The following is a 27,059-nucleotide window of genomic DNA, read 5'->3' on the forward strand; positions in this document are numbered from 1 at the left end:
GTACACCCTAAGCCTAAGCCTAAGCATTTTTTATTTATTTAAAATGTCAAATGACCGCGATGTATGTGACCAGTACTATTCAACGCTTATAAATTAATTAAGTTCAAAATATCTATTTTTTTAATGTTTTGATATTTCTTAATTTTTTAACATTTAATTAAGATTAAATTTGATAATAGTAGGGTTTATTTTCCAGTTTATTATGCAAAAATTCTTACAAATTATAGGATTTTCATAAAAATCAATTTTAAATTTAAATTAAAAATTAGCATTAATTGTAAAAATGAATTAGATCTATGACTAATTAAAAATTTTATTATTTTCGCCGAGTGAAATTTTAATCAAAACTCAATTCTTAAAGTTTATATAATTATTTATGCTGATCAAATGACCACGATGTATGTGACCAGTACCTATGCAATGCACACAAATTAATCAATTTAGTTCAAAATATCCATTTTTTTTTTTTTTTTAAGAATTGATATTTATAAATATTTTAACATTTAATTAAAATAATATCTGACAATACATGTATTCATTTCGCAAAATTGTACAAATTTCCTATATTTTGATACTTAAAATAGAAATAAAAATTAATTCTAACTGTAAGAATGAATTAAAGCCGTCATTAATTAAAAATTTAATTAATTTTGCTAATAAAATATTGATTAAAACTTAATTTCTAAAGTTTATTTTATTATTTATGTTGCCAATTGACCACACCATAAATGACCAGTACCCATGCAACGCTTATAAATTAATCAATCAAGTTCAAATTATCTAATTTTTTTAATGATTTGATTTTTTTTTTAATATTTTAACATTTAAATAAAATGAGTTTTTGATATTGCTAGAATTTATTTTATAGTTTAATATACAAAACTCTGACAAATTATTGAATTTTCAAAAAATGTGATATTTAAATTTGAAATAAAAATTAATTTCAATTGTAAGAATTAATTAGAACAGTGGCAAATTAAAAGTTTAATTAATTTTGCTCCTAAAATATCATTCAGAACTCAATTTCTAAACTTGATTTTATTATTTTTGCTGCTCAAATGACCACAATGTATGTAACCAGTATCCATGAAATGAATAATAACTAATCAATTATGCTCAAAATAACCATTTTTTTTAATGTATTGATATTTTTCAATATTTTAACATTTATTTAAAACTAGTTTTTGATATTTACTACTATTTATTTTTTAGATTAATATGCAAAATTCTAATAAATAAATGAATTTTCATAAAATTTGATATTTAAATTTGAAATAAAAATTAACTTCAATTGTAAGAATGAATTAGAACAGTGGCAAATTAAAAGTTTAATTAATTTTGCTTCTAAAATATCATTCAGAACTCAATTTCTCAATTTTAAACTTGAATTAAAATTAGCATTAATTGTAAAAATGAATTAGATCTATGACTAATTAAAAATTTTATTATTTTCACAAGTGAAACTTTAATCAAAACTCAATTCTTAATGTTTATTTAATTATTTATGATCAAATGACCACAATGTATGTGACCAGTATCTATGCAACGCTTATAAATTAATCAATTAAGTTCAAAATATCTATTTTTTTAAAGAATTGATATTTATAAATATTTTAACATTTAATTAAATTAAATTTTGACAATTCCGGCATTTATTTCATAGTCTAATATACCAAAACTTTCAAAAATTATACAATTTTCATAAATTATGGTATTTAAATTTGGAAAAAAAATTAATTATAATTGTAAGAATGAAATAAACCCATGACAAATAAAGATTTTAATTAATTTTGCTAATAAAATATCGATTAAAAGTTAATTATTAAAGTTTATTTTATTATTAATGTTGGTCAAATGACTACACCGTAAATAACCAGTACTATGGAACGCTTATAAATTAATCAACTAAGCTCAAATTATCTATTTTTTTTTTAAAGAATTGATATTTATAATATTTTAACATTTAATTAAAATAAATTTTGACAATACAGGGATTTATCTTACTGTTTAATATACAAAACTCTAATTAATCATTAAATTTTCACAGAATTTGATATTTAAATTTGAAATAAAAATTAACTTCAATTATAAGAATGAATTAAAACCGTGATAAATTAAAAATTTAATCAATTCCGCTAGTCGAATATTGATTGAAACTTAATTTCTAAAGTTTATTTAGTTATTTATGCTGATCAAATGAGCAACCGTAGATGACCAGTACCTGTGCAATGCATATAAATTGATCAATTATGCTCGAAATATCTAACTTTTTTTAATGAATATATATTTTTTTAACAGTTTTAACATTTAATTAAAGTAAAATTTGATATTGCTAGAAATTATTTCGTAGTCTATTATACAAAAAAGGCTTTGATTCATTGCAAATCATAAAATTTTCATAAAATTCGATCTTAAAATTTCAAACAAACAAAAACTAATTTTAGCTGCAGAAATGAATTAAATCTACGACAAATTAAAAATCTTAATAATTTCACCTCTCAAATATCAAATAAAAACTTAGTTATTAAAGTTTATTTTCTTATTACGTATGCAACGCATAAAATTAATCAACTGAGTTCAAAATAACTAATTTTTTTTAAGGAATTGATATTTTTTAATAGTTTTAACATTTAATTAAAATAAAATTGATAAAAACTAGAGATTTTTTCTCCCTTTAATATACAGAAGCTCTTGCAAATTATAAAATTTTCACCAAAATCAATTTTTAGATTTGAAATAATGCTTAAGCCTAAGCCTAAGTATACCCTAAGCCTAAGCCTAAGCATTATTTCATTATTTAAGATGTCAAATGATAACAATGTATGTGGCCAGTTCCCGCACTATGCGTATATAATAATCATTTTTTTTTTTTTATTAAATGATATTTTTTAATAGTTTTAACATCCTTTGAAATTAAATTTTGAAAATAGTAGAACTTCTTACCTAGTTTTATATGCAAATACCCGTATAAATTATGGGATTTTTGTAAATGTATTATTTAAATTTGAAATATAAATTAATTTTAAATGTAAGAATGAATTAAAATCATGATTAATTGAAAGTTTTATTAATTTTGCTCCTAAAATATCATTCAGAACTCAATTTCTAAACTTGATTTTATTATTTTTGCTGCTCAAATGACCACAATGTATGTAACCAGTATCCATGAAATGAATAATAACTAATCAATTATGCTCAAAATAACCATTTTTTTTAATGTATTGATATTTTTCAATATTTTAACATTTATTTAAAACTAGTTTTTGATATTTACTACTATTTATTTTTTAGATTAATATGCAAAATTCTAATAAATAAATGAATTTTCATAAAATTTGACATTTAAATTTGAAATAAAAATTAACTTCAATTGTAAGAATGAATTAGAACAGTGGCAAATTAAAAGTTTAATTAATTTTGCTTCTAAAATATCATTCAGAACTCAATTCTTAAAGTTTATTTAATTATTTATGCTGATCAAATGACCACGATGTACGTGTCCAGTACCTATGCAATGCACACAAATTAATCAATTAAGTTCATAATATCCATTTTTTTTTTTAATTAATTGATATTTTTCAAAATTTTAACATTTATTTAAAACTAGCTTTTGATATTTACCACAATTTATTTTGTAGATTAATATGCAAAATTCTAGTAAATTAATGAATTTTCATAAAATTTAAATTTTAAATTTGAAATAAAAATGAATTATATTTGTGAGCATGAATTAAAACCGTCAAAAATCGAAAATTAAAATAGTTTTGCTAATTAAATACTGATTAAAACTTAATTATTAAAGTTTATTTTAATATTTCTGCTGGTCAAATGACCACTATGTATGCGACCAGTACCTGTGCAATGAACACAAATTTAATCAATTGACTTCAAAATAACTAATTTAATGAAATATATATTTTAGCAGTTTTACATTTAATTAATGTAAAATTTGATATTACTAGGAATTATAGAAAAAAAGTCTAATATACAAAAAAGGTTTTGATTCATTGCAAATCATTAAACTTTCATAAAATTCTATCTTAAGATTTCAAACAAAAATTAATTTTAGCTGCAGAAATGAATTAAATCTACGACAAATTAAAAATCTTATTAATTTTGTTTCTCAAATATTAAAAAAAGCTTAGTTATTGAAGTATATTTTCTTATTTATGTTGTCAATTGACCACACCGTAACTGACCGTTACCCATGCAATGCATAAATTTAATCAATTCACTTCAAAATAAGTAATTTTTTTTAATGAATTGATAATTTTTTAATAGTTTTAACATTTTAATTAAAATCAAAATTGATAGGACTAGAAATTATTTCCCCGTTTAATATACAAAAACTCTTGGAAATTATAAAATTTTCACCAAAATCAATTTTAGATTTGAAATAATGCTTAAGCCTAAGCCTAAATATACCCTAAGCCTAAGCCTAAGCATTATTTTATTATTTAAAATGTCAAATGACCACAATGTATGTGACCAGTTCCCGCATATAATAATCAATTTTTTTTTTATTAAATGATATTTTTTAATAGTTTTAACATCCTTTGAAATTAAATTTTGATAACAGTAGAACTTCTTAGCTAGTTTTATATGCAAATACCCGTATAAATTATGGGATTTTTGTAAATGTATTATTTAAATTTGAAATATAAATTAATTTTAATTGTAAGAATGAATTAAAATCGTGAAAAATTAAAAATTTAATTAATTTTGCTAATAAAATTTTGATCAAAACTTAATTTTTAAAGTTTATTTTATTATTTTTGCTGGTCAAATGATCACGATGTATGTGACCAGTACCTACGCAACGCATAAAATTCAATCAATGAAGTACAAAATATCCATTTTTTTTTAATGTTTTGATATTTTTTAATATTTTAATATTTAATTAAGATTAAATTTGATAATAGCAGGGTTTTTTTCCCAATTTATTATGCAAAAATTCTTACAAATAATAGGATTTTTACAAAAATCAATTTTAAATTTGAAATAAAAATTAGCATTAATTGTAAAAATGAGTTAGGTCTATGACTAATTAAAAATTTTATTATTTTCACAACTGAAATTTTAATCAGAATTTAAAAATTAAAATTTATTTAATTGTTTTTGACCAGTATCTATGCAACGCTTATAAATTAATCAATTAAGTTCAAAATATCTATTTTTTTTGAAAGAATTGATATTTTTAAATATTTTAGCACTTAATTAAAATAAATTTTTGACATTACTGGAATTTATTTTACAATTTATTATACAAAACCTTAAAAAAATATTGAATTTTGTTAAATTTTGATATTTAAATTTGGAATAAAAATTAATTTTAATTGTAAGAATGAATTAAAACCGTCACAAATTGAAAATTCAATTAATTTTGCTAATCAAATATGGGTTAAAACTTAATTATTAAAGATTATTTATATTATTCATGCTGATCAATTGACCAATTGTAAATACAAGTACCAATGCAATGCATAAAATTTAATCAATTAAGCTCAAAATATCTAATTTTCTTTACGAATTGATATTTTTTAATAGTTTTAACATTTTAATTAAATTGAAATTTGACAACACCGGCATTTATTTCATAGTTTAATATGCAAAAACTTTTACAAATTGTACAATTTTCTTAAATTATGGTATTTAAATTTGGAAAATAAATTAATTACAATTGTAAGAATGAAATAAAACAGTGACAAACAAAGAATTTAATTAATTTTGCTAATAAAATGTTGATTAAAAGTTATTTTTTAAAGTTTTTTTTAATATTTTATGCTGACCAATTGCATAGGTACTGATCGCATACATTGTGATCATTTGAACAGCAAAAATAATAAAATCAAGTTTAGAAATTGAGTTCTGAATGATATTTTAGGAGGAAAATTAATTAAATTTTTAATTTGCCACTGTTCTAATTCATTCTTACAATTGAAATTAATTTTTATTTCAAATTTAAATATCAAATTTTATGAAAATTCAATAATTTGTCAGAGTTTTGTATATTAAACTATAAAATAAATTCTAGCAATATCAAAAACTCATTTTATTTAAATGTTAAAATATTAAAAAAAAATCAAATCATTAAAAAAATTAGATAATTTGAACTTGATTGATTAATTTATAAGCGTTGCATAGGTACTGGTTAATCACGGTGTGGTCAATTGGTCAGCATAAAATATTAAAAAAAACTTTAAAAAATAACTTTTAATCAATATTTTATTAGCAAAATTAATTAAATTCTTTGTTTGTCACTGTTTTATTTCATTCTTACAATTGTAATTAATTTATTTTCCAAATTTAAATACCATAATTTAAGAAAATTGTGCAATTTGTAAAAGTTTTTGCATATTAAACTATGAAATAAATGCCGGTGTTGTCAAATTTCAATTTAATTAAAATGTTAAAACTATTAAAAAATATCAATTCGTAAAGAAAATTAGATATTTTGAGCTTAATTGATTAAATTTTATGCATTGCATTGGTACTTGTATTTACAATTGGTCAATTGATCAGCATGAATAATATAAATAATCTTTAATAATTAAGTTTTAACCCATATTTGATTAGCAAAATTAATTGAATTTTCAATTTGTGACGGTTTTAATTCATTCTTACAATTAAAATTAATTTTTATTCCAAATTTAAATATCAAAATTTAACAAAATTCAATATTTTTTTAAGGTTTTGTATAATAAATTATAAAATAAATTCCAGCAATATCAAAAACTAATTTTAATTAAATGTTAAAATATTGAAAAATATCAATTCATTAAAAAAAAAAAATGGATATTTTGAACTTAATTGGTTAATTTATATGCATTGCATAGATACTGGTCGCATACATTGTGGTCAATTGACCAGCATAAATATTAAAATAAACTTTAATAATTAAGTTTTAATCAATATTTGATTAGCAAAACTATTTAAATTTTTAATTTTTGACGGTTTTAATTCATTCTCACAATTACAATTAATCTTTATTTAAAATTTAAATTTTATGAAAAAACAATAATTTATTAGAATTTTGCATGTTAAACTATAAAATAAATTCTAATAATACCAAAAATTTACTTTAATTAAATGATAAAATATTGAAAAATTTCAATTCCTTAAAACAAATAGATATTTTGAACTTAATTGATTAATTTATATGCATTGCATGGATACTGGTCACACACACCATGGTCATTTGACCAGCAAATATAATAAAATAAACTTTAGAAATTAAGTTTCAATCAATATTTTATTAGCAAAATTAATTAAATTTTTAATTTTTCACGATTTTATTTCATTCTTACAATTAAAATTAATTTATGTTTCAAATTTAAATAATACATTTATAAAAATCCCATAATTTGTACGGGTATTTGCATATTAAATTAGGTAAGAAGTCCTACTATTATCAAAATTTAATTTCAAAGGATGTTAAAGTATTAAAAAATATCATTTAATAAAAAAAAAAAAAAAAATGATTATTATATACGCATAGTGCGGGAACTGGTCACATACATTGTGGTCATTTGACATTTTAAATAATAAAATAATGCTTAGGCTTAGGCTTAAGCATTTTTTCAAATCTAAAAATTGATTATGGTGAAATTTTTTTAATTTCCAAGAGTTTTTGTATATTAAACGAGGAAATAATTTCTAGTTTTATCAATTTTGATTTTAATTAAATGTTAAAACTATTAAGAAATATCAATTCATTAAAAAAAAATAGTTATTTTGAAGTCAATTGATTAAATTTATGCATTGCATGGATAACGGTCAGTTACGGTGTGGTCAATTGACAACATAAATTTCAATAACTAAGCTTTTTTTAATATTTGAGAAGCAAAATTAATAAAATTTTTAATTTGTCGTAGATTTAATTCATTTCTGCAGCTAAAATTAATTTTTGTTTGAAAGCTTAAGATAGAATTTTATGAAAGTTTTATGATTTGCAATGAATCAAAACCTTTTTTGTATATTAGACTTTTTTCTATAATTTCTAGTAATATCAAATTTTACTTTAATTAAATGTTAAAACTGTTAAAAAATATATTATTCATTTAGATATTTTGAGCTTAATTGATTAATTTGTATGCATTGCACAGGTACTGGTCATCTACGGTTGCTCATTTGATCAGCATAAATAACTAAATAAACTTTAAAAATTAAGTTTCAATCAATATTCGACTAGCGAAATTGATTAAATTTTTAATTTATCACGGTTTTAATTCATCCTTACAATTCAAATTAATTTTTATTTCAAATTTAAATATCAAATTCTCTGAAAATTTAATGATTTATTAGAGTTTTGTATATTAAAAAGTAAAATGAATCCCTGTGTTGTCAAAATTTATTTTAATTAAATGTTAAAATATTATAAATATCAATTGTTTAAAAAAAAAAATAGATAATTTGAGCTTAACTGATTAATTTATAAGCGTTCCATAGTACTAGTTATTTACGGTGTGGTCATTTGACAAACATTAATAATAAAATAAACTTTAAAAATTAAGTTTTAATTAATATTTGATAGGCAAAATTAACTAAAATTTTTAATTTATCACGGTTTTGATTCATTCTTACAATTGAAATCAATTCTTATTTCAAATTTTATGAAAATTCAATAATTTGTTAGGATTTTGTATATTAAACTATAAAATAAATTCTAGCAATATCAAAGAATCATTTTAATTAAATGTTGAAATATTAAAAAAAATCGAATCATTTAAAAAATTAGATAATTTGAACTTAATTGATTAATTTATAAGCGTTGCATAGGTACTGGTTAATCACGGTGTGGTCAATTGGTCAGCATAAAATATTAAAAAAACTTTAAAAAAATAACTTTTAATCAATATTTTATTAGCAAAATTAATTAAATTCTTTGTTTGTCACTGTTTTATTTCATTCTTACAATTGTAATTAATTTATTTTCCAAATTTAAATACCATAATTTAAGAAAATTGTGCAATTTGTAAAAGTTTTTGCATAATAAACTATGAAATAAATGCCGGTGTTGTCAAATTTCAATTTAATTAAAATGTTAAAACTATTAAAAAATATCAATTCGTAAAGAAAATTTTGAGCTTAATTGACTAATTTATAAGCGTTGCATGGGTACTGGTCATTTATGGTGTGGTCAATTGGCAACATAAATAATAAAATAAACTTTAATAATTAAGCTTTAATCAATTTTTTATTAGCAAAATTAATTAAATTTTTAATTAATGACGGCTTTAATTCATTCTTACAGTTAGAATTAATTTTTATTTCTATTTTAAGTATCAAAATATAGGAAATTTGTACAATTTTGCGAAATGAATACATGTATTGTCAGATATTATTTTAATTAAATGTTAAAATATTTATAAATATCAATTCTTAAAAAAAAAAAAAAAAAAAATGGATATTTTGAACTAAATTGATTAATTTGTGTGCATTGCACAGGTACTGGTCACATACATTGTGGTCATTTGATCAGCATAAATAATTAAATAAACTTTAAGAATTGAGTTTTGAATTAAAATTTCACTCGTGAAAATAATAAAATTTTTAATTAGTCATAGATGTAATTCATTTTTACAATTAATGCTAATTTTTAATTTAAATTTAAAATTGATTTTTATGAAAATCCTATAATTTGTAAGAATTTTTGCATAATAAACTGGAAAATAAACCCTACTATTATCAAATTTAATCTTAATTAAATGTTGAAAAATTAAGAAATATCAAAACATTAAAAAAATAGATATTTTGAACTTAATTAATTTATAAGCGTTGAATAGTACTGGTCACATACATCGCGGTCATTTGACATTTTAAATAATAAAAAAATGCTTAGGCTTAGGCTTAGGGTGTACTTAGGCTTAGGCTTAAGCATTATTTCAAATCTAAAAATTGATTTTGGTGAAAATTTTATAATTTCCAAGAGTCCGCAGGAAATTGCAGATCTGATCAGTTACTTAAGTGTCAAGTAAACGATAGTCAGGTTGCTATACCAAAATAACATGGATTACAGCATTATTTTGCTTGATGAAAACAGTAAGTACATAGCACATTGTGAGCTACAAAGGAAAAAAAAAAAAAGCTTCCATAGTCTTTTTCGGTGGATTTTCATTCAATATGAACGGAACTAGAACAGCTGCTATTTAAAAATTTTGTCAAGAAACTCATATAGCATTTGTGTTATTTGATTACTTTGGTCATGGTTATTGGTTAGTCAGGTGCTGATTATACTGATTACACGATGAGTGATTGGCAAAAAAATTGTGTTAGAGTAACTCGTAACGGCAAGCAAATAATTATAGGTTCAAGCATGAGACGGCGCCTGATGTTGCTCACTGCTCTCCAACTTTCAGAAAGAATTGCAACACTAATTGGTGTATCGTCTGCTTCTGACTTTACTGAAGATTTAATATTCTATCAGTTATCCGAAAGCAAAAAGAAGAATTAGATTCTAAAGGAGTAATAGATTTTACTTCTGAGCATTAAATATACAAAATAACTAAAAGCTTGGTATAGAAGATGAAGATGGCAAAAAAAGCTTCTTTTAAATAAAGAGACAATAGATATATAAACTGTCCTGTGCGTTTATTGACGATAATGCTATATTCCTTACCAACTTCGTTAAATTTAGTCAAGAAGTTGAGGTGCATCTGATGAAGACAGTAGTAGGTAGAGCATAACATGTCTGACAATCGTTCATTGGAATTTTTACTTCAGATGATTTAGAGAGTTTTTGCTGTGTTTAGGACTCATCATTTTGCAAGGGAGATTTCATTTGGGAGAGCGACCAGAACCGAACTAGGCGCACATACCCACTTAGATGGTTTGGGGAGTTTTTGCTGGCTGATTAAAGACTCATAATAATGCAGAGGAGATTTTAAGTGAGGGCAGCGAGCAGAGCCGAGCTAGCCGCACTCAATGCCACAAGCTGATGCCCTACCAACTGAGCCACACCCACTCGAATTATTCAGGGAGCCTTTGCTGGCTGTGTACTTGGCACACTAATTTAGTACTCATCATAAGGTAGGGAGGATCTTCTTGGAGAGAGTGAGCAGAGCCGAACTAGCCACACTCAGTACCCACAAGCTGATACTCTACCGACTGAGCCACACCGACCAAAGCACTGTGTCCCCTATACATAAGTACAAAAAGAAAGCAGCAAAAAAAGTCAATGGATTATTTAAGCAATTGACTATTGACTCTTTTACTTCAGACTGTATTGTTCCCCTGATAAAACAGTTGCAGAAGCAATTTCATTATTGAAAAATCTTTTGGTATTCCTGTGATTGATCAATGCAAGTTAGTCAGAGTTTTAATTAACAGAGATATAAGGTTTGTTGATGGTTAAAAAAATCAGAAAAAAGTATAAAAGTCCCCGAGGTAATGACGAAAGAGAAGTTAGTTACAATACGAAAGCGCTTCATGAGAATAGAATAGAAAAGCTTTTGGTCATAGATGAAAACACCTACTCTATAGATTTGATCACAGTTAAAGATATTAAGAAATACAATAGATACCCTAATTCATGTAATGATACTTAAGGGCGGCTCAGAGTTGCCGCTGCAGTTGGTACTGGTAAAAAGGATGGTATAGAAAGATGTGAAACTATGGTCAGAGAAGAGATTGACGTAATTAATGTTGATGCAGGTGTTGATGCAATGAAGATTAGAATAGAACCTAGATCAACATGCACAACAAGTAGTGGGTGTAGGTGTGTCACAATTTTCTGTAATTCAAAACGTTACAAAAAACATGTAAAGCAAGAAAAGTAAGATTGACTATCAAATTTTAATTTAATTAAGTGTAAAAAATATTAAAAAAATACCAATTCATATTTAAAAAAATAGAAAATTAGAAACTAATTTAATATTTTATATGCATAGTGCGGGAACTGGTCACATACATTGTCATCACAGAAAAGTGAATTGGTAGATTACTTATCTTATCCAGTAGATTCCAACATTTATCTTTATTGGCTCGTTGCTGTTCCTTTTAAAAGAAACGCAAACAGGTTAACACAAAAAGAAGGTAACAGAACTATAAGCTTTGGCAAATCAAAAGCTACGCTCATGACTAGTGGAGAAAAGTGACATTTGATAATGTTGCTGGGATTGATGAAGCAGAAGAAGAGTTAGTAGAAATCGTTCACTTTCTAGAGCAGAGATAAGAATTTCAAGTGTTAGGCGGGGAAATACCGAAAGGATTTCGGTAGAAGTATGCTTGCTTGTGCAGTTGCAGGTGAAGCTAATGTGCCTTTTTTAGTATTTCTGAATCTGAAATGTTCGTTAACGTTGGTGTAAGTGTGTGTTCTGATGGATTTGATCAAAGGTAAGAAAAATAGGTGTGAAATAGATGCGATGGGTAGATATCGTGATATTATTTGAAAAAGGTAAAAAAGAAAAAGCAAATTAGGAGAGGTTTAAGTGTGGAGAATGACTTAAGTGTAAACAGATGGTTATTTTCTACAAACGGTGTTGAAGCTGGCCTTACTCTTAGCAAAACCGGCCTTATTGCAGTGACTTTGTTGACAATTTCAATATGAACTTGATTGTTATCTTTAGCTTCAATTTCATTTATAATACTATACCTATCAGGCTCCTTTATAGCTATTTCTTGAAATCCTTTTCGAACCTTAGACTAATGTTCATCTCTTCATATTTGTTTTTATGCTTTGCTCTGCTCAGCCCAATTTGAATATCAATATCTAGGATAAATGTGCTATCTGGATATTTAATTTTTACTAACTCGTGTAGGTCTCGCATTAGCTCTAGGTCAACACCAAGTCCGTATCCTTGATATAAAGTAATTGAATCGATAAACGGGTCACAAATACTCACTATCTTTCCTTTTTTTAGAGCTGGCAGTATTACTTTTTCAACATGCTCATATCTCATTGAAATGAGTAGCAAGAGTTCGGAGACGGGATCGATGCTGTCCTCTTACCTTTTGTGCAAAGTCAGTGCCGCTTGGTTCTCGAGTCAATACCATATTGTTTTCATCGTGAATTTGCTTAAAATAATTTGCAAGCAACTCAGACTGTACTGTTTTACCAGAGCCGTCTATTGCTTCAAAAGTTATGAACATAAGTTTTAATTGTAATACCAAAAAAGGAGACGCAAATATTATACATAAGAACTGTTTGACATTTAAGTAAAATCACAAATTATAAGTTGTAATATTCCCTAAGCTACGGTTACTCGAATAGTCCTAAGGTAGATTCTGACTTCACTGCAAAGAATTTCACTCTTCTGGGGTGGACAACAAATACTATACATTAAGTGATTGTTGTGGAAAAAATGGTTTTATTGTAAGCTTTATATGCAACCACTGTCCTTACGCACAATCAGTTATTAGTAACTCGGTAAGTGATATTGATTTGTTAAAAAAGGATTATCAGGTGAATACAATAATACAATAATGCCAAATGATGTAAATGAATACCCAGAAGATTCCTTTGAAAATATGATTAATTTTGCCGAGGAAAATAAGTTTACATTTCCATATCTGATTAACAGTAAACAGGAAGTAGCTAAAGAGTATGGTGCTGTTTATACTCCTGACTTTTTTGGCTTTAATGCTAATTTAAATCTCTGTTTTAACGATGCAAAAAAAGGAAAATCCAGAACTATGAGATAGGGAGTAGTAATTTATTTCAAGCTATAAAATCTACTGCAGAAACTGGTAAATCTCCCATTAACCAGAAATCAAGTATTGGTTGCTCAATTAAATGGTCTCATTCTACATTCTACAGGTTAATATATATGCCGATTTTACTATATTAAAAAATTTTTGATAAATTTTGTATCGTAATATATAATATTAAAGTTTTAAAGGTTATTGTATCATGGCTTTATCAAAATTTCCTGATCTGAAATTTGACCTAATATTTAAGAAAATCTTTGGCACTGAAAAGAATAAGAAGATTCTTATTCGCTTTCTCAATGATATTTTAGGATTCACTGAAATAAATGCTATACAAGCGGTAGAATTCTTAAGCGCTATAATCGATCCTGAAATTACCTCTGACAAACAAAGCATAGTTGATGTTTTCGCAAGGATGCCACTGGAACCAGGTGTATAATTGAAGTGTAGCTCGCTATAAACAAAGACTTTAAGAAACGTGTTCAACTTTGTGCTGCTAAGGCTTACTAAGGCAATTAGATAAATCGGTTAAGGCTTGCTCAATTAGACATTGATTTAAAGAAAGTTTTCTTTATTGTAATTTCCAATTGTAACTTACTCTCTAAAAAGGTTGATTGTGTATCTACTAATAATATACATGATACAAAAACCAATGGCTATTACTTGAAAGATTTTCAATTTATTTTTATTGAACTACCTAAATTGTCTAGGAGTAAAGTAGAGCAATTAATAAATATAGTAGAGCATTGACGCTTCTTTTTTAAGAATGCAGAGGATACCACTGAAACAGATGTAAAAGCTAGCATACGATGGGTTAGATGAGTTCCGTTGGAATGAAGAAGATAAAATAGCGTATGAAGAAAGAGGAATCTAATGAATTTACAGAAAAACAAAGCCATCCTTGAATACAGCTACTAAAAAAGATAGAGGAGAATGTGTCAAAACTAGCAAAGAGAGAGGCATCAAAGTTGGAGCATAGAAGGGTAGAGTGAAGAAAGCTAAAATAGCAGTACCGAAAAATTCACTTAAGGCAGGTATGTCTATAAGTCTTCCAACGTTGAAAAGAGAAATAATAAAATCAAAAGAACTAAACCTAGTAGAAAAAATAAAAATAGAACAAATAATTATGAAATCAATAACTTCAGATGCTAGCAAGAATAGTAATGAAAATCATTCTAATGCAGAAACAAATGAATACTACCGGAATTATTTACCACACCAGGAAGAAGTCTAACGCACACATCAACAACTACCATCGCTGCTGGTTCACCTCCTGAAACAGTATGAGGAGTATACTCACCCATACCCTCAAATCGACCACATGATGTCGTTACATGAGGAAATCCTACCAACAATAAACTTCCCATTATCAGTTATAAGTCCTCTTGTGCGTTTTCACTCCATTCTATCATTTCAGCATTGCGGACTGTCTGTAAATCATTCTGCGCCGACTGATTCAACTTATCCTCTTTTACATTTGCTTTTATTTTCCTCACGTGGTTTAATATCTATCTACATGAATATCTCCCATTTCTTCAGAATGCTTATCACAGATAAGCTCCTCCTTCCTTATTCGGCCAATTCGACTGTGCACAGAATTACAGCTATAGTTGGTGATATATTTGTTCAGTAATGTATGGCAGAGAAGGTGCAAAGCAAATAACCGCAAAGTAGTATTCAACACATATGTCAAACTTTGCCTCGCTGCTTACTTTATCTCCATATTCACTTGTTGTTTGTTGCTAATTCCAAGTGATTGTCACAAAAGTCTTTCCAAAAAAATCCTTCTACTGCACCCAAAGCTTCACAGTATTCAAATTGTAATAAGTTATTCGTTGCTATAACTTTATATAGTTTAGACAGTATCTATTGATCCATGTCTCAGCTGGATACCTTTCCATGAATTAGAAATAAACTTGCTGGCATTGAAAAGTTTTGTAACGAGGCACTTGCCAATTTTGATATGTTTTCAGAGTTGACTGTATAAACTCCAAGCTTTCAGTCTGCTGTCCAATAACACACTACATCTGCACCGTATGTATCAAGTATCGATTTTGGAGTTATTATATTACCTTTGATTCACTCCTTCCTCTGCACAATCATCATTCAAGCAACCCTCAAAGAAAGTTCCTTTCTCCTTTTCTGGAATATTGAAATAATTTGGATATTTCAGAAAAAGACAAAAAATTGCTTATTTTCTCCATATTCAATAAACACAGCTTGCAAAAAAGACTGTACACGTTTTGCACAAGCAATATTCAGCTGGGTAGAGCGTTGCCCTTCAGAGGTAGGAGATGTCGGCAAGGGTGCAGCAGGAGAGTCATCGATGGAGGAGCATGTGGCAGGGATGGGTAATGGCACTGCAACAGGCGCAGCGCTCGGTAATTGCAAGAGCAGCAAGAGAGGCAAGAGCTGGAGCGTCAAAGAGTGATGCAAGCTCACTTAGCTTATTCTGGGCAAAACATGCACAATTGCGCACTTTCTTCCCAAGTGACGTCATGACAATAAGTAGGTAGCATTGGTATTATTGATTACAGTAGCAGCAGCCCAGAGGTACCAGTAACAGTGCTGAGCTGAGATGACATCTTGAACACTTGTATTCTCAAAGAAACTTGGTTGCAAATCAGTAATATTACCATATAAGTCACATCTATTTTTGCAATAACTTTCTCACTGCCAATCCCAATGAAATACAATCTAATAAATGCACTGAGAGAAATGGCTAAAACTATGAATATAGTAACTAATAGCTTAGCGGTGAAGTTGTGCTCTGCACCATAATGGATTATGTTACTCAAGCCTCTGCCAACAAGGAGAATCGTTAAAGCTGAAGATATAAGTGATGAAATAATGCAGATTAGGTTTTATGTAATGAAATAATTGCCTGGTATTAGATCGCATCTTATTTTGAAGTTTCTAAAGTTAAGTTATGGATTTTGACTTCAGGAGAAAGAGGAAAGGCATAGTATAAAGGAACTAGTCTATAGCGTGTCTTTTAAAAGAATTACGCTCACGAAGATTTAATATGATAGTCTGATTTCTACTAAGGACAGCATTATGCCAAGTGCAATGCTCGAAGATAAAAAAGAGGAGCCGCCGTAGCTAAGCAGTGGCAAAGTTATGCTAAGTGGTTAGAACAATGTTCTACGTTACCCCTATGTTTATGAGATATCCAAAATTAGCAGCAGATTAAAGGCAAAAGAACTCCATATAGAAATTGTTCACTCTCTAATCCTGTAAATTGCCGCTGCGTTTCGATTTGTAGAGGTAAAAATCTGAAATCTAGGTAAGATTTATAAAGGCATGAGGTGTAAATAATGCAAAAGGTAAAAAATACGAAGCCATCCCTGTTATACGCTTAATCTGTACAGATTGAGAATAAATAAACAACTTCAATCTCATGATAAAGGATTGGCAAGGTTTATCAAGTTGTACAGCTTTTAGTCGTAACACAGCTTGATATTATACATTAAGGTAGCAAAGCATCAGAAGAAATGCTGTTTTTATACTGTGCAAGAGAGGACAGTAGAAAATTGGCATCTACTGGGGGGCAATTTTGTAAGAGAGTTTCTAAGATCTATAGAGCTATAAAATGGTAATGTAAGGCTGTTAAATGCGTCTCAAGCCAATTATCTATACTTTTTTCGAAATTTCGATGAATTATATTTTGCATCTACACTTTAAATGTTATAAGGAAGCTTAAAATTATAAGTTAAAAAATATAGTTGAATATTTGCAAAAAATAGTGTATTACTATTAAGTTAATTTCTTATGGCTTTTTCTAAATTCCTTACCAAAACTGGACCTGACTTTCAAAAAGATCTTTGGCACGAAAGAAGTAAGAATATTCTTACCCATTTTTGAGCGAAGTTTTAGGGTATACTGAATTTAATACTATGCAAAAAATAGAATTCATCAGCGTCATTATGAATTCTGAATTTGCTTCTGAGAAACAAAGCATGGTTGATGTTCTCTCAACGATTCTGTTGGTAATAAGTTTGTGGTTGAAATGGAGCTTACTCGTGACAAGGACTTTGAAAAATGTGCTCAGTATTACACTGCCAAAGCTTCTCAAGGCTATCTGGTGGATTTACAAAAGATTTTCTTTATTATAATATCAAACTGCACTTTATTTCCCGATGAGTGAGTCAATTATATATCTAGCTATACCATAAGAGACGATGAAACTAGTGAGCATGATTTACAAGATTTTCAATTCGTGTTCATTGAACTATCTAAATTTCCTAAAAGTAAAGTAGACTAATTAACAAGCATAGTAGAACGCTGGTGTTTCTTTCTTTAAGTATGCAGAAGAAATAACAGATAAAAACTCAAAAAAGATAGCAGGAGAAGTATTAATCATAAATTAAGCATATGATGAGTTAAACAAGTTTCATTGGGATGAAAAGTACCTAACAGCGTATGAAGAAAGAATAATGAATCTGTACAGAGAGGAAGCTATCCTTGAAAAGAAACTTGCAAGGTATGGAAGAAGGAAAAATTGAAGTGGCAAAGACAAAGGCTGGCTGATAGTGTTGACACCAATACTATTGTCAAGTTTACTGGTCTTTCCATCAGTGAAAATGAAAATATTGCAGGATTAGAAGACGCTCATCAGTTAACCCAACGCGGGACGCGGACAGAATGACAGAATGCTATCAAGTGTACGGTTATACAAGGAACCTAATAATAATTGGTAGAGTCCCTCAGTTTTTCAAAAAAAATTGTTTTGAGAAAAAAACAAAAAAGCGCACTCAATTTCTGATACCCCGTCATAAACTTCAGGTATGTGGTTGCAAAACTGAAATATTTTAGCACCATTTTCAATTTCTCCACCTTTTGAATTATAGGCTCTAGAGTACAATCGTCTAACCCTTAAAGGAAATAGCTTGAGCACACATCGGACATGTCTCTAATGTTACGTGCGCACATATCTCTAATGTTACGTGCGCACATGTGTCTAACAAAAAAAATTGTTGTGGATGAAAGAAGAATAAATCGCCGACAAAGCGGTGCAAAAATCAACGGGGTGAGGAAAGGAAAAACAAATAAAAAACCGTGAAAAGAAAAGCGTCATTGGAAATAGCTATCAATTATTATTATGTGTACAAACAGTACAATAGTGACGCAGAAAGAAATCAGCACTTTTAAAACACCATAAGTTTTCTGATAACTCAAAGCCAAATTCTTCTCCTAAACGGCTGGATTAATGGCGAATTGTCTGTGGGGAACCAGCGCTTGGTGCACCGTAACCACGACTGCATAGCCAGCACGGCGTCCAAAGCCAGGCGCACGACCACGCAGGACCCCAAGACGACGTGCTGGGTCAATACGGCGCCAGACGTACTTCCTCAACTCATTGAAACGCTTTTCTATTTCCTGTTCTTCATATGGGCCATGTGTGCACATGTCAGTTAGCACTACAGTCTACTGATGATTCACATACAATTTGCATTCTGTCTCATCACTAATATCTTTCTGTGCATGTGCAGTTGGATTGTTGGATATATTATGTGCGAAAGAAATGATGGTATTGTCTCTACTAACTAGCAGTGCTCCTGGGGGAATCTCATCAAGCTTAGCTTACTTAACAGCAAAGGAAAGTGTTTAAGTGTCATATATTGACACATATATATTGACACTTAAACACTTTCCTTTGTTTTCTGCTTCTGTTTTCTTAACTTTATTAACTACTACCTTAATGAATGATACAAAGAGAGGATGAGGTTTAGATTGATTGGAACTCTGGGTGAAATTGAAAATCGATAAACCTTCTAACTCCACTGCTTCACGTCACTATAAAAGAAACTACTATAAAGAAATAACCCTCCTTGTTTATACTAAAACACATAATCTTATTGACGATAATCTGTTATTATCATCTATCACTCTTCATGAATCTCATCTTATAGTACAATTTTTGTTGATAAGAGGCTCTGAATATTGCAATACCGGCAGTATGAATATTAAAAGAAAGCATGCCCCAATGATAAAGGAGAGTACAAGGCATTCTTTGCAACTGAATCACACTTATGAAGAAATGCCTTCACAGAATGCTGAAACACAATTTGCATATAATAAACACATTTATAAGAAAAGAGATGGTTTTTGAGATAATGTTACTCTGGCATAAAAGAGCTTCGAGAAAGTCGGTCGATTTATCTGTCACATGTATATGTCCCGGTGAATCTGGATGCAAAAAAAAAGAAATTAAAAGGAACAAAATGGTGAACATTTTTATAAGGAATTCTTTCATTATAGAACAGATAGTAGTTCACTTGACAGTGATTATTCTAGCACAGAAAAATACAAAAACACAGGATGATTCAATTAATTTGTCATAATAATATGCTGAAATAGGTTTTGCTGCAGAACAAGAAACAAAAGAACGAAATAGTAAGCGCATTTACATTGAAATTTCTAATATTAGGAAATGTAAAAATCCGCGCTACACCAGCACAGAATAGTGTAAAGCACAGAAAAAGTTATTACAATAAGATTACAAAGACAGACAATATTTATAAACGATAATTCTGGAATTTACCATGGGCTAGTGCAAGATAGAAAAAGCCAGTGGGAGAAAAAATAAACGAATATGAATCCTTGGAAGCTAACACAGTGAAAAATTAAAATATCAAATTCTATGAAAATTGTAAAATTTTTGAAAGTTTTTGTATATTAAACTATGAAATAAATCCCGTCAAATTTCATTTTAATTAAGTGTTAAAGTATTGAAAAATATCAGTTCATTAAAAAAACATTGACATTCTGAACTTAATTGATTAATTTTTATGCATTGCATAGGTACTGTTCATTTACCGTTGGTCATTTGATCAGCATAAATAATAAAATAATCATCAAAAACTAGGTTTTAATCAATATTTTATTACCTAAATTAATTAAATTCTTTATTTGTCACTGTTTTATTACATTCTTATAATTAAAATTAATTTTTATTTCAAACTTAATTATCAAATTTTATGAAAATTCAATAATTTATTGCAGTTTTATACATTAAACTGTAAAATAAATTTCAGTAATGTCAAAAATTTATTTTAATTAAAAATTAAAATAATGACAAAAATCAATTCATTAAAAAATAGGCATTTTGAACTTAATTGATTAATTTATAAGAGTTGCATAGTACTGGTCATATACGGTTGGTCATTTGAATAGCACAAATAATTAAACAAACTTTAATAATCAAGTTTTGAGTAAAATTTCAGTTGTGAAAATAATAAAATTATTAGTTAGTCATAGATCTAATTCATTCTTGCAATTAAAATTAATTTTTATTTCAGATTTAAATACTGATTTTTATGAAAGTCGCACAATTTTTAAAAGTTTATGTACATTGAATAATCGAAAAATGGAATTATCAAATAAATAATAAATGGCAGTGTCAATTTTCAATTTAATTAAATGTTAAAATATTAAAAAATATCAAATCATTAAAAAAATAGATATTTTGAACTTAATTAATTTATAAGCGTTGAATAGTACTGGTCACATACATCGCGGTCATTTGACATCTTAAATAATAAAAAAATGCTTAGGCTTAGGCTTAAGCATTATTTCAAATCTAAAAATTGATTATGGTGAAAATTTTTTTAATTTCCAAGAGTTTTTGTATATTAAACGAGGAAATAATTTCTAGTTTTATCAATTTTGATTTTAATTAAATGTTAAAACTATTAAGAAATATCAATTCATTAAAAAAAAATAGTTATTTTGAAGTCAATTGATTAAATTTATGCATTGCATGGATAACGGTCAGTTACGGTGTGGTCAATTGACAACATAAATTTCAATAACTAAGCTTTTTTTAATATTTGAGAAGCAAAATTAATAAAATTTTTAATTTGTCGTAGATTTAATTCATTTCTGCAGCTAAAATTAATTTTTGTTTGAAAGCTTAAGATAGAATTTTATGAAAGTTTTATGATTTGCAATGAATCAAAACCTTTTTTGTATATTAGACTTTTTTCTATAATTTCTAGTAATATCAAATTTTACTTTAATTAAATGTTAAAACTGTTAAAAAATATATTATTCATTTAGATATTTTGAGCTTAATTGATTAATTTGTATGCATTGCACAGGTACTGGTCATCTACGGTTGCTCATTTGATCAGCATAAATAACTAAATAAACTTTAAAAATTAAGTTTCAATCAATATTCGACTAGCGAAATTGATTAAATTTTTAATTTATCACGGTTTTAATTCATCCTTACAATTCAAATTAATTTTTATTTCAAATTTAAATATCAAATTCTCTGAAAATTTAATGATTTATTAGAGTTTTGTATATTAAAAAGTAAAATGAATCCCTGTGTTGTCAAAATTTATTTTAATTAAATGTTAAAATATTATAAATATCAATTGTTTAAAAAAAAAAAATAGATAATTTGAGCTTAACTGATTAATTTATAAGCGTTCCATAGTACTAGTTATTTACGGTGTGGTCATTTGACAAACATTAATAATAAAATAAACTTTAAAAATTAAGTTTTAATTAATATTTGATAGGCAAAATTAACTAAAATTTTTAATTTATCACGGTTTTGATTCATTCTTACAATTGAAATCAATTCTTATTTCAAATTTTATGAAAATTCAATAATTTGTTAGGATTTTGTATATTAAACTATAAAATAAATTCTAGCAATATCAAAGAATCATTTTAATTAAATGTTGAAATATTAAAAAAAATCGAATCATTTAAAAAATTAGATAATTTGAACTTAATTGATTAATTTATAAGCGTTGCATAGGTACTGGTTAATCACGGTGTGGTCAATTGGTCAGCATAAAATATTAAAAAAAACTTTAAAAAAATAACTTTTAATCAATATTTTATTAGCAAAATTAATTAAATTCTTTGTTTGTCACTGTTTTATTTCATTCTTACAATTGTAATTAATTTATTTTCCAAATTTAAATACCATAATTTAAGAAAATTGTGCAATTTGTAAAAGTTTTTGCATAATAAACTATGAAATAAATGCCGGTGTTGTCAAATTTCAATTTAATTAAAATGTTAAAACTATTAAAAAATATCAATTCGTAAAGAAAATTTTGAGCTTAATTGACTAATTTATAAGCGTTGCATGGGTACTGGTCATTTATGGTGTGGTCAATTGGCAACATAAATAATAAAATAAACTTTAATAATTAAGCTTTAATCAATTTTTTATTAGCAAAATTAATTAAATTTTTAATTAATGACGGCTTTAATTCATTCTTACAGTTAGAATTAATTTTTATTTCTATTTTAAGTATCAAAATATAGGAAATTTGTACAATTTTGCGAAATGAATACATGTATTGTCAGATATTATTTTAATTAAATGTTAAAATATTTATAAATATCAATTCTTAAAAAAAAAAAAAAAAAAAATGGATATTTTGAACTAAATTGATTAATTTGTGTGCATTGCACAGGTACTGGTCACATACATTGTGGTCATTTGATCAGCATAAATAATTAAATAAACTTTAAGAATTGAGTTTTGAATTAAAATTTCACTCGTGAAAATAATAAAATTTTTAATTAGTCATAGATGTAATTCATTTTTACAATTAATGCTAATTTTTAATTTAAATTTAAAATTGATTTTTATGAAAATCCTATAATTTGTAAGAATTTTTGCATAATAAACTGGAAAATAAACCCTACTATTATCAAATTTAATCTTAATTAAATGTTGAAAAATTAAGAAATATCAAAACATTAAAAAATAGATATTTTGAACTTAATTAATTTATAAGCGTTGAATGGTACTGGTCACATACATAGCGGTCATTTGACATTTTAAATAATAAAAAAATGCTTAGGCTTAGGCTTAGGGTGTATTTAGGCTTAGGCTTAAGCATTTCAAATCTAAAAATTGATTTTGGTGAAAATTTTATAATTTCCAAGAGTTTTTGTATATTAAACGGGGAAATAATTTCTAGTTTTATCAATTTTGATTTTAACTAAAATGTTAAAACTGTTAAAAATTATAAATTCATTGAAAAAAAAAATAGATATTTTGAACTTAATTGATTAATTTGTTTGCATTGCACAGGTACTGGTCACATACATTGTGTTCATTTGATCAGCATAATTATTTAAATAAACTTTAAGAATTGAGTTTTGAATTAAAATTTCACTCGTGAAAATAATAAAATTTTTAATTAATCGTAGATGTAATTCATTTTTACAATTAATGCTAATTATTAATTCAAATCTAAAATTGATTTTTGCGAAAATCCTATAATTTGAAAGAAAAAATGTTAAAATATTAAAGAATTAAAATTAGTTTTTGATTAACATTAATTTTTGATATTACTAGAATTTATTTTATAGATTAATATGCAAAATTCTAATAAGTTAATGAATTTTCATTAAATTTGGTATTTAAATTCCAAATAAAAGTTAATTTCAATTGTAAGAATGAATTAAAACCTCATTAATTAAAAATTTAATTAATTTTGCTAGTAAAAAATTGATTAAAACTCAATTCTTAAAGTTTATTTTATTATTTATGTTGGTCAAATGACCATGGTGTGTGTGACCAGTATCCATGCAATGCATATAAATTAATCAATTAAGCTCGAAATATCTAACTTTTTTTAATGAATATATATTTTTTTAACAGTTTTAACATTTAATTAAAGTAAAATTTGATATTACTAGAAATTATTTCGTAGTCTATTATACAAAAAAGGTTTTGATTCATTACAAATCATAAAACTTTCATAAAATTCTATCTTAAGATTTCAAACAGAAATTAATTTTAGCTGCAGAAATGAATTAAATCTACGACAAATTAAAAATCTTATTAATTTTGTTTCTCAAATATTAAAAAAAGCTTAGTTATTGAAGTATATTTTCTTATTTATGTTGTCAATTGACCACACCGTAACTGACGTTACCCATGCAATGCATAAATTTAATCAATTCACTTCAAAATAACTAATTTTTTTAATAGTTTTAACATTTTAATTAAAATCAAAATTGATAGGACTAGAAATTATTTCCCCGTTTAATATACAAAAACTCTTGGAAATTATAAAATTTTCACCAAAATCAATTTTTAGATTTGAAATAATGCTTAAGCCTAAGCCTAAGTACACCCTAAGCCTAAGCCTAAGCATTTTTTTATTATTTAAAATGTCAAATGACCGCGATGTATGTGACCAGTACTATTCAACGCTTATAAATTAATTAAGTTCAAAATATCTATTTTTTTAATGTTTTGATATTTCTTAATTTTTTAACATTTAATTAAGATTAAATTTGATAATAGTAGGGTTTATTTTCCAGTTTATTATGCAAAAATTCTTACAAATTATAGGATTTTCATAAAAATCAATTTTAAATTTAAATTAAAAATTAGCATTAATTGTAAAAATGAATTAGATCTATGACTAATTAAAAATTTTATTATTTTCGCGAGTGAAATTTTAATCAAAACTCAATTCTTAAAGTTTATATAATTATTTATGCTGATCAAATGACCACGATGTATGTGACCAGTACCTATGCAATGCACACAAATTAATCAATTTAGTTCAAAATATCCATTTTTTTTTTTTTTTTTTTTTTTTTTTTTTTTTTTTTTTTTTAAGAATTGATATTTATAAATATTTTAACATTTAATTAAAATAATATCTGACAATACATGTATTCATTTCGCAAAATTGTACAAATTTCCTATATTTTGATACTTAAAATAGAAATAAAAATTAATTCTAACTGTAAGAATGAATTAAAGCCGTCATTAATTAAAAATTTAATTAATTTTGCTAATAAAATATTGATTAAAACTTAATTTCTAAAGTTTATTTTATTATTTATGTTGCCAATTGACCACACCATAAATGACCAGTACCCATGCAACGCTTATAAATTAATCAATCAAGTTCAAATTATCTAATTTTTTTAATGATTTGATTTTTTTTTAATATTTTAACATTTAAATAAAATGAGTTTTTGATATTGCTAGAATTTATTTTATAGTTTAATATACAAAACTCTGACAAATTATTGAATTTTCAAAAAATGTGATATTTAAATTTGAAATAAAAATTAATTTCAATTGTAAGAATTAATTAGAACAGTGGCAAATTAAAAGTTTAATTAATTTTGCTCCTAAAATATCATTCAGAACTCAATTTCTAAACTTGATTTTATTATTTTTGCTGCTCAAATGACCACAATGTATGTAACCAGTATCCATGAAATGAATAATAACTAATCAATTATGCTCAAAATAACCATTTTTTTTAATGTATTGATATTTTTCAATATTTTAACATTTATTTAAAACTAGTTTTTGATATTTACTACTATTTATTTTGTAGATTAATATGCAAAATTCTAATAAATTAATGAATTTTCATAAAATTTGACACTTAAATTTGAAATAAAAATAAACTTCAATTGTAAGAATGAATTAAAACCGTCAAAAATTAAAAATTTAATTAGTTTTGCTATTCAAATATCGATTAAAACTTAATTTCTAAACTTGATTTTATTATTTTTGCTGCTCAAATGACCACAATGTATGCGACCAGTACCTATGCAATGCACACAAATTAATCAATTAAGTTCAAAATATCCATTTTTTTTTTTTTAAAGAATTGATATTTATAAATATTTTAACATTTAATTAAAATAAATTTTGACAATACATGTATTCATTTCGCATTTTAATATGCAAAAGCTTTTAAAAATTGTACAAATTTCCTAAATTTTGATACTTAAATTAGAAATAAAAATTAATTCTAATTGTAAGAGTGAATTAAAACCGCCATTAATTAAAAAATTAATTAATTTTGCTTCTAAAATATCATTCAGAACTTAATTTCTAAACTTGATTTTTTTATTTTTGCTGGTCAAATGACCACAATGTATGCGACCAATACCTATGCAATGCACACAAATTAATCAATTAAGTTCAAAATATCCATTATTTTTTTTTTAATTAATTGATATTTTTCAAAATTTTAACATTTATTTAAAACTAGCTTTTGATATTTACTACAATTTATTTTGTAGATTAATATGCAAAATTCTAATAAATTATTGACTTTTCATAAAATTTGATATCTAAATTTGAAATAAAAATTGATTTGATTTGTAAGAAGGAATTAAAACCGTCACAAATTAAAAACTTAATTAATTTTGCCTATCAAATATCAATTAAAACTTAATTATTAAAGTTTATTTTATTATTAATGCTGGTCAAATGACCACACCCTAAATGACCAGTACTATGGAACGCTTATAAATTATTCAATTAAGTGCAAAATATCCATTTTTTTAATGAATTGATTTTTTTCAATAATTTAACATTTAATTAAAATTAGTTTTTGATATTGCTGGAATTTATTTTGTAGATTACAGCAAACAATATAAAT

At 25.8% G+C, this 27,059-nt stretch overlaps 2 protein-coding genes and 11 pseudogenes across 13 annotated transcripts; 7 read left to right on the forward strand and 6 right to left on the reverse strand.

Moving 5' to 3' along the window:
• The first annotated feature begins 11,165 nt into the window (after positions 1 to 11,165).
• On the forward strand, positions 11,166 to 11,702 carry Bm18447 (annotated as a pseudogene). The gene has a single exon. A coding segment is annotated over exon 1 (537 nt).
• A 793-nt stretch (positions 11,703 to 12,495) lies between these two features.
• Bm18448 lies at positions 12,496 to 12,642 on the reverse strand (annotated as a pseudogene). Its single transcript has one exon. A coding segment is annotated over exon 1 (147 nt).
• Positions 12,643 to 13,222: 580 nt separating this feature from the next.
• On the forward strand, positions 13,223 to 13,414 carry Bm18449 (annotated as a pseudogene). The gene has a single exon. A coding segment is annotated over exon 1 (192 nt).
• A 435-nt stretch (positions 13,415 to 13,849) lies between these two features.
• Bm18450 lies at positions 13,850 to 14,062 on the forward strand (annotated as a pseudogene). Its single transcript has one exon. A coding segment is annotated over exon 1 (213 nt).
• On the forward strand, positions 14,059 to 14,556 carry Bm18451 (annotated as a pseudogene). Its single transcript has one exon. A coding segment is annotated over exon 1 (498 nt).
• A 284-nt stretch (positions 14,557 to 14,840) lies between these two features.
• Positions 14,841 to 14,999, reverse strand: Bm18452 (annotated as a pseudogene). The gene has a single exon. A coding segment is annotated over exon 1 (159 nt).
• A 24-nt stretch (positions 15,000 to 15,023) lies between these two features.
• Bm18453 lies at positions 15,024 to 15,371 on the reverse strand (annotated as a pseudogene). The gene has a single exon. A coding segment is annotated over exon 1 (348 nt).
• Positions 15,372 to 15,941: 570 nt separating this feature from the next.
• On the forward strand, positions 15,942 to 16,613 carry Bm17202 (Uncharacterized protein; the record flags this gene model as incomplete). The annotated part of the gene is made up of 2 exons (XM_043082996.1): positions 15,942 to 16,155; positions 16,594 to 16,613. 2 exons carry the CDS (start codon positions 15,942 to 15,944, stop codon positions 16,611 to 16,613), a joined length of 234 nt encoding a protein of 77 aa, XP_042938930.1.
• Bm18454 lies at positions 16,299 to 16,475 on the reverse strand (annotated as a pseudogene). The gene has a single exon. A coding segment is annotated over exon 1 (177 nt).
• Positions 16,614 to 17,647: 1,034 nt separating the features above from the next.
• Bm18455 lies at positions 17,648 to 17,944 on the forward strand (annotated as a pseudogene). Its single transcript has one exon. A coding segment is annotated over exon 1 (297 nt).
• Positions 17,945 to 18,333: 389 nt separating this feature from the next.
• On the reverse strand, positions 18,334 to 18,390 carry Bm18456 (annotated as a pseudogene). Its single transcript has one exon. A coding segment is annotated over exon 1 (57 nt).
• Positions 18,391 to 18,840: 450 nt separating this feature from the next.
• Bm7812 (Uncharacterized protein) lies at positions 18,841 to 19,056 on the reverse strand (the record flags this gene model as incomplete). Its single annotated transcript, XM_001894048.1, has 1 exon — positions 18,841 to 19,056. One exon carries the CDS (start codon positions 19,054 to 19,056, stop codon positions 18,841 to 18,843), a length of 216 nt encoding a protein of 71 aa, XP_001894083.1.
• A 514-nt stretch (positions 19,057 to 19,570) lies between these two features.
• On the forward strand, positions 19,571 to 19,756 carry Bm18457 (annotated as a pseudogene). Its single transcript has one exon. A coding segment is annotated over exon 1 (186 nt).
• The last annotated feature ends 7,303 nt before the right edge of the window (positions 19,757 to 27,059 follow it).

This window comes from Brugia malayi, assembly GCF_000002995.4.
Source record: "Brugia malayi strain FR3 genome assembly, contig: Bm_066, whole genome shotgun sequence".
NCBI lineage: Eukaryota > Metazoa > Nematoda > Chromadorea > Rhabditida > Onchocercidae > Brugia > Brugia malayi.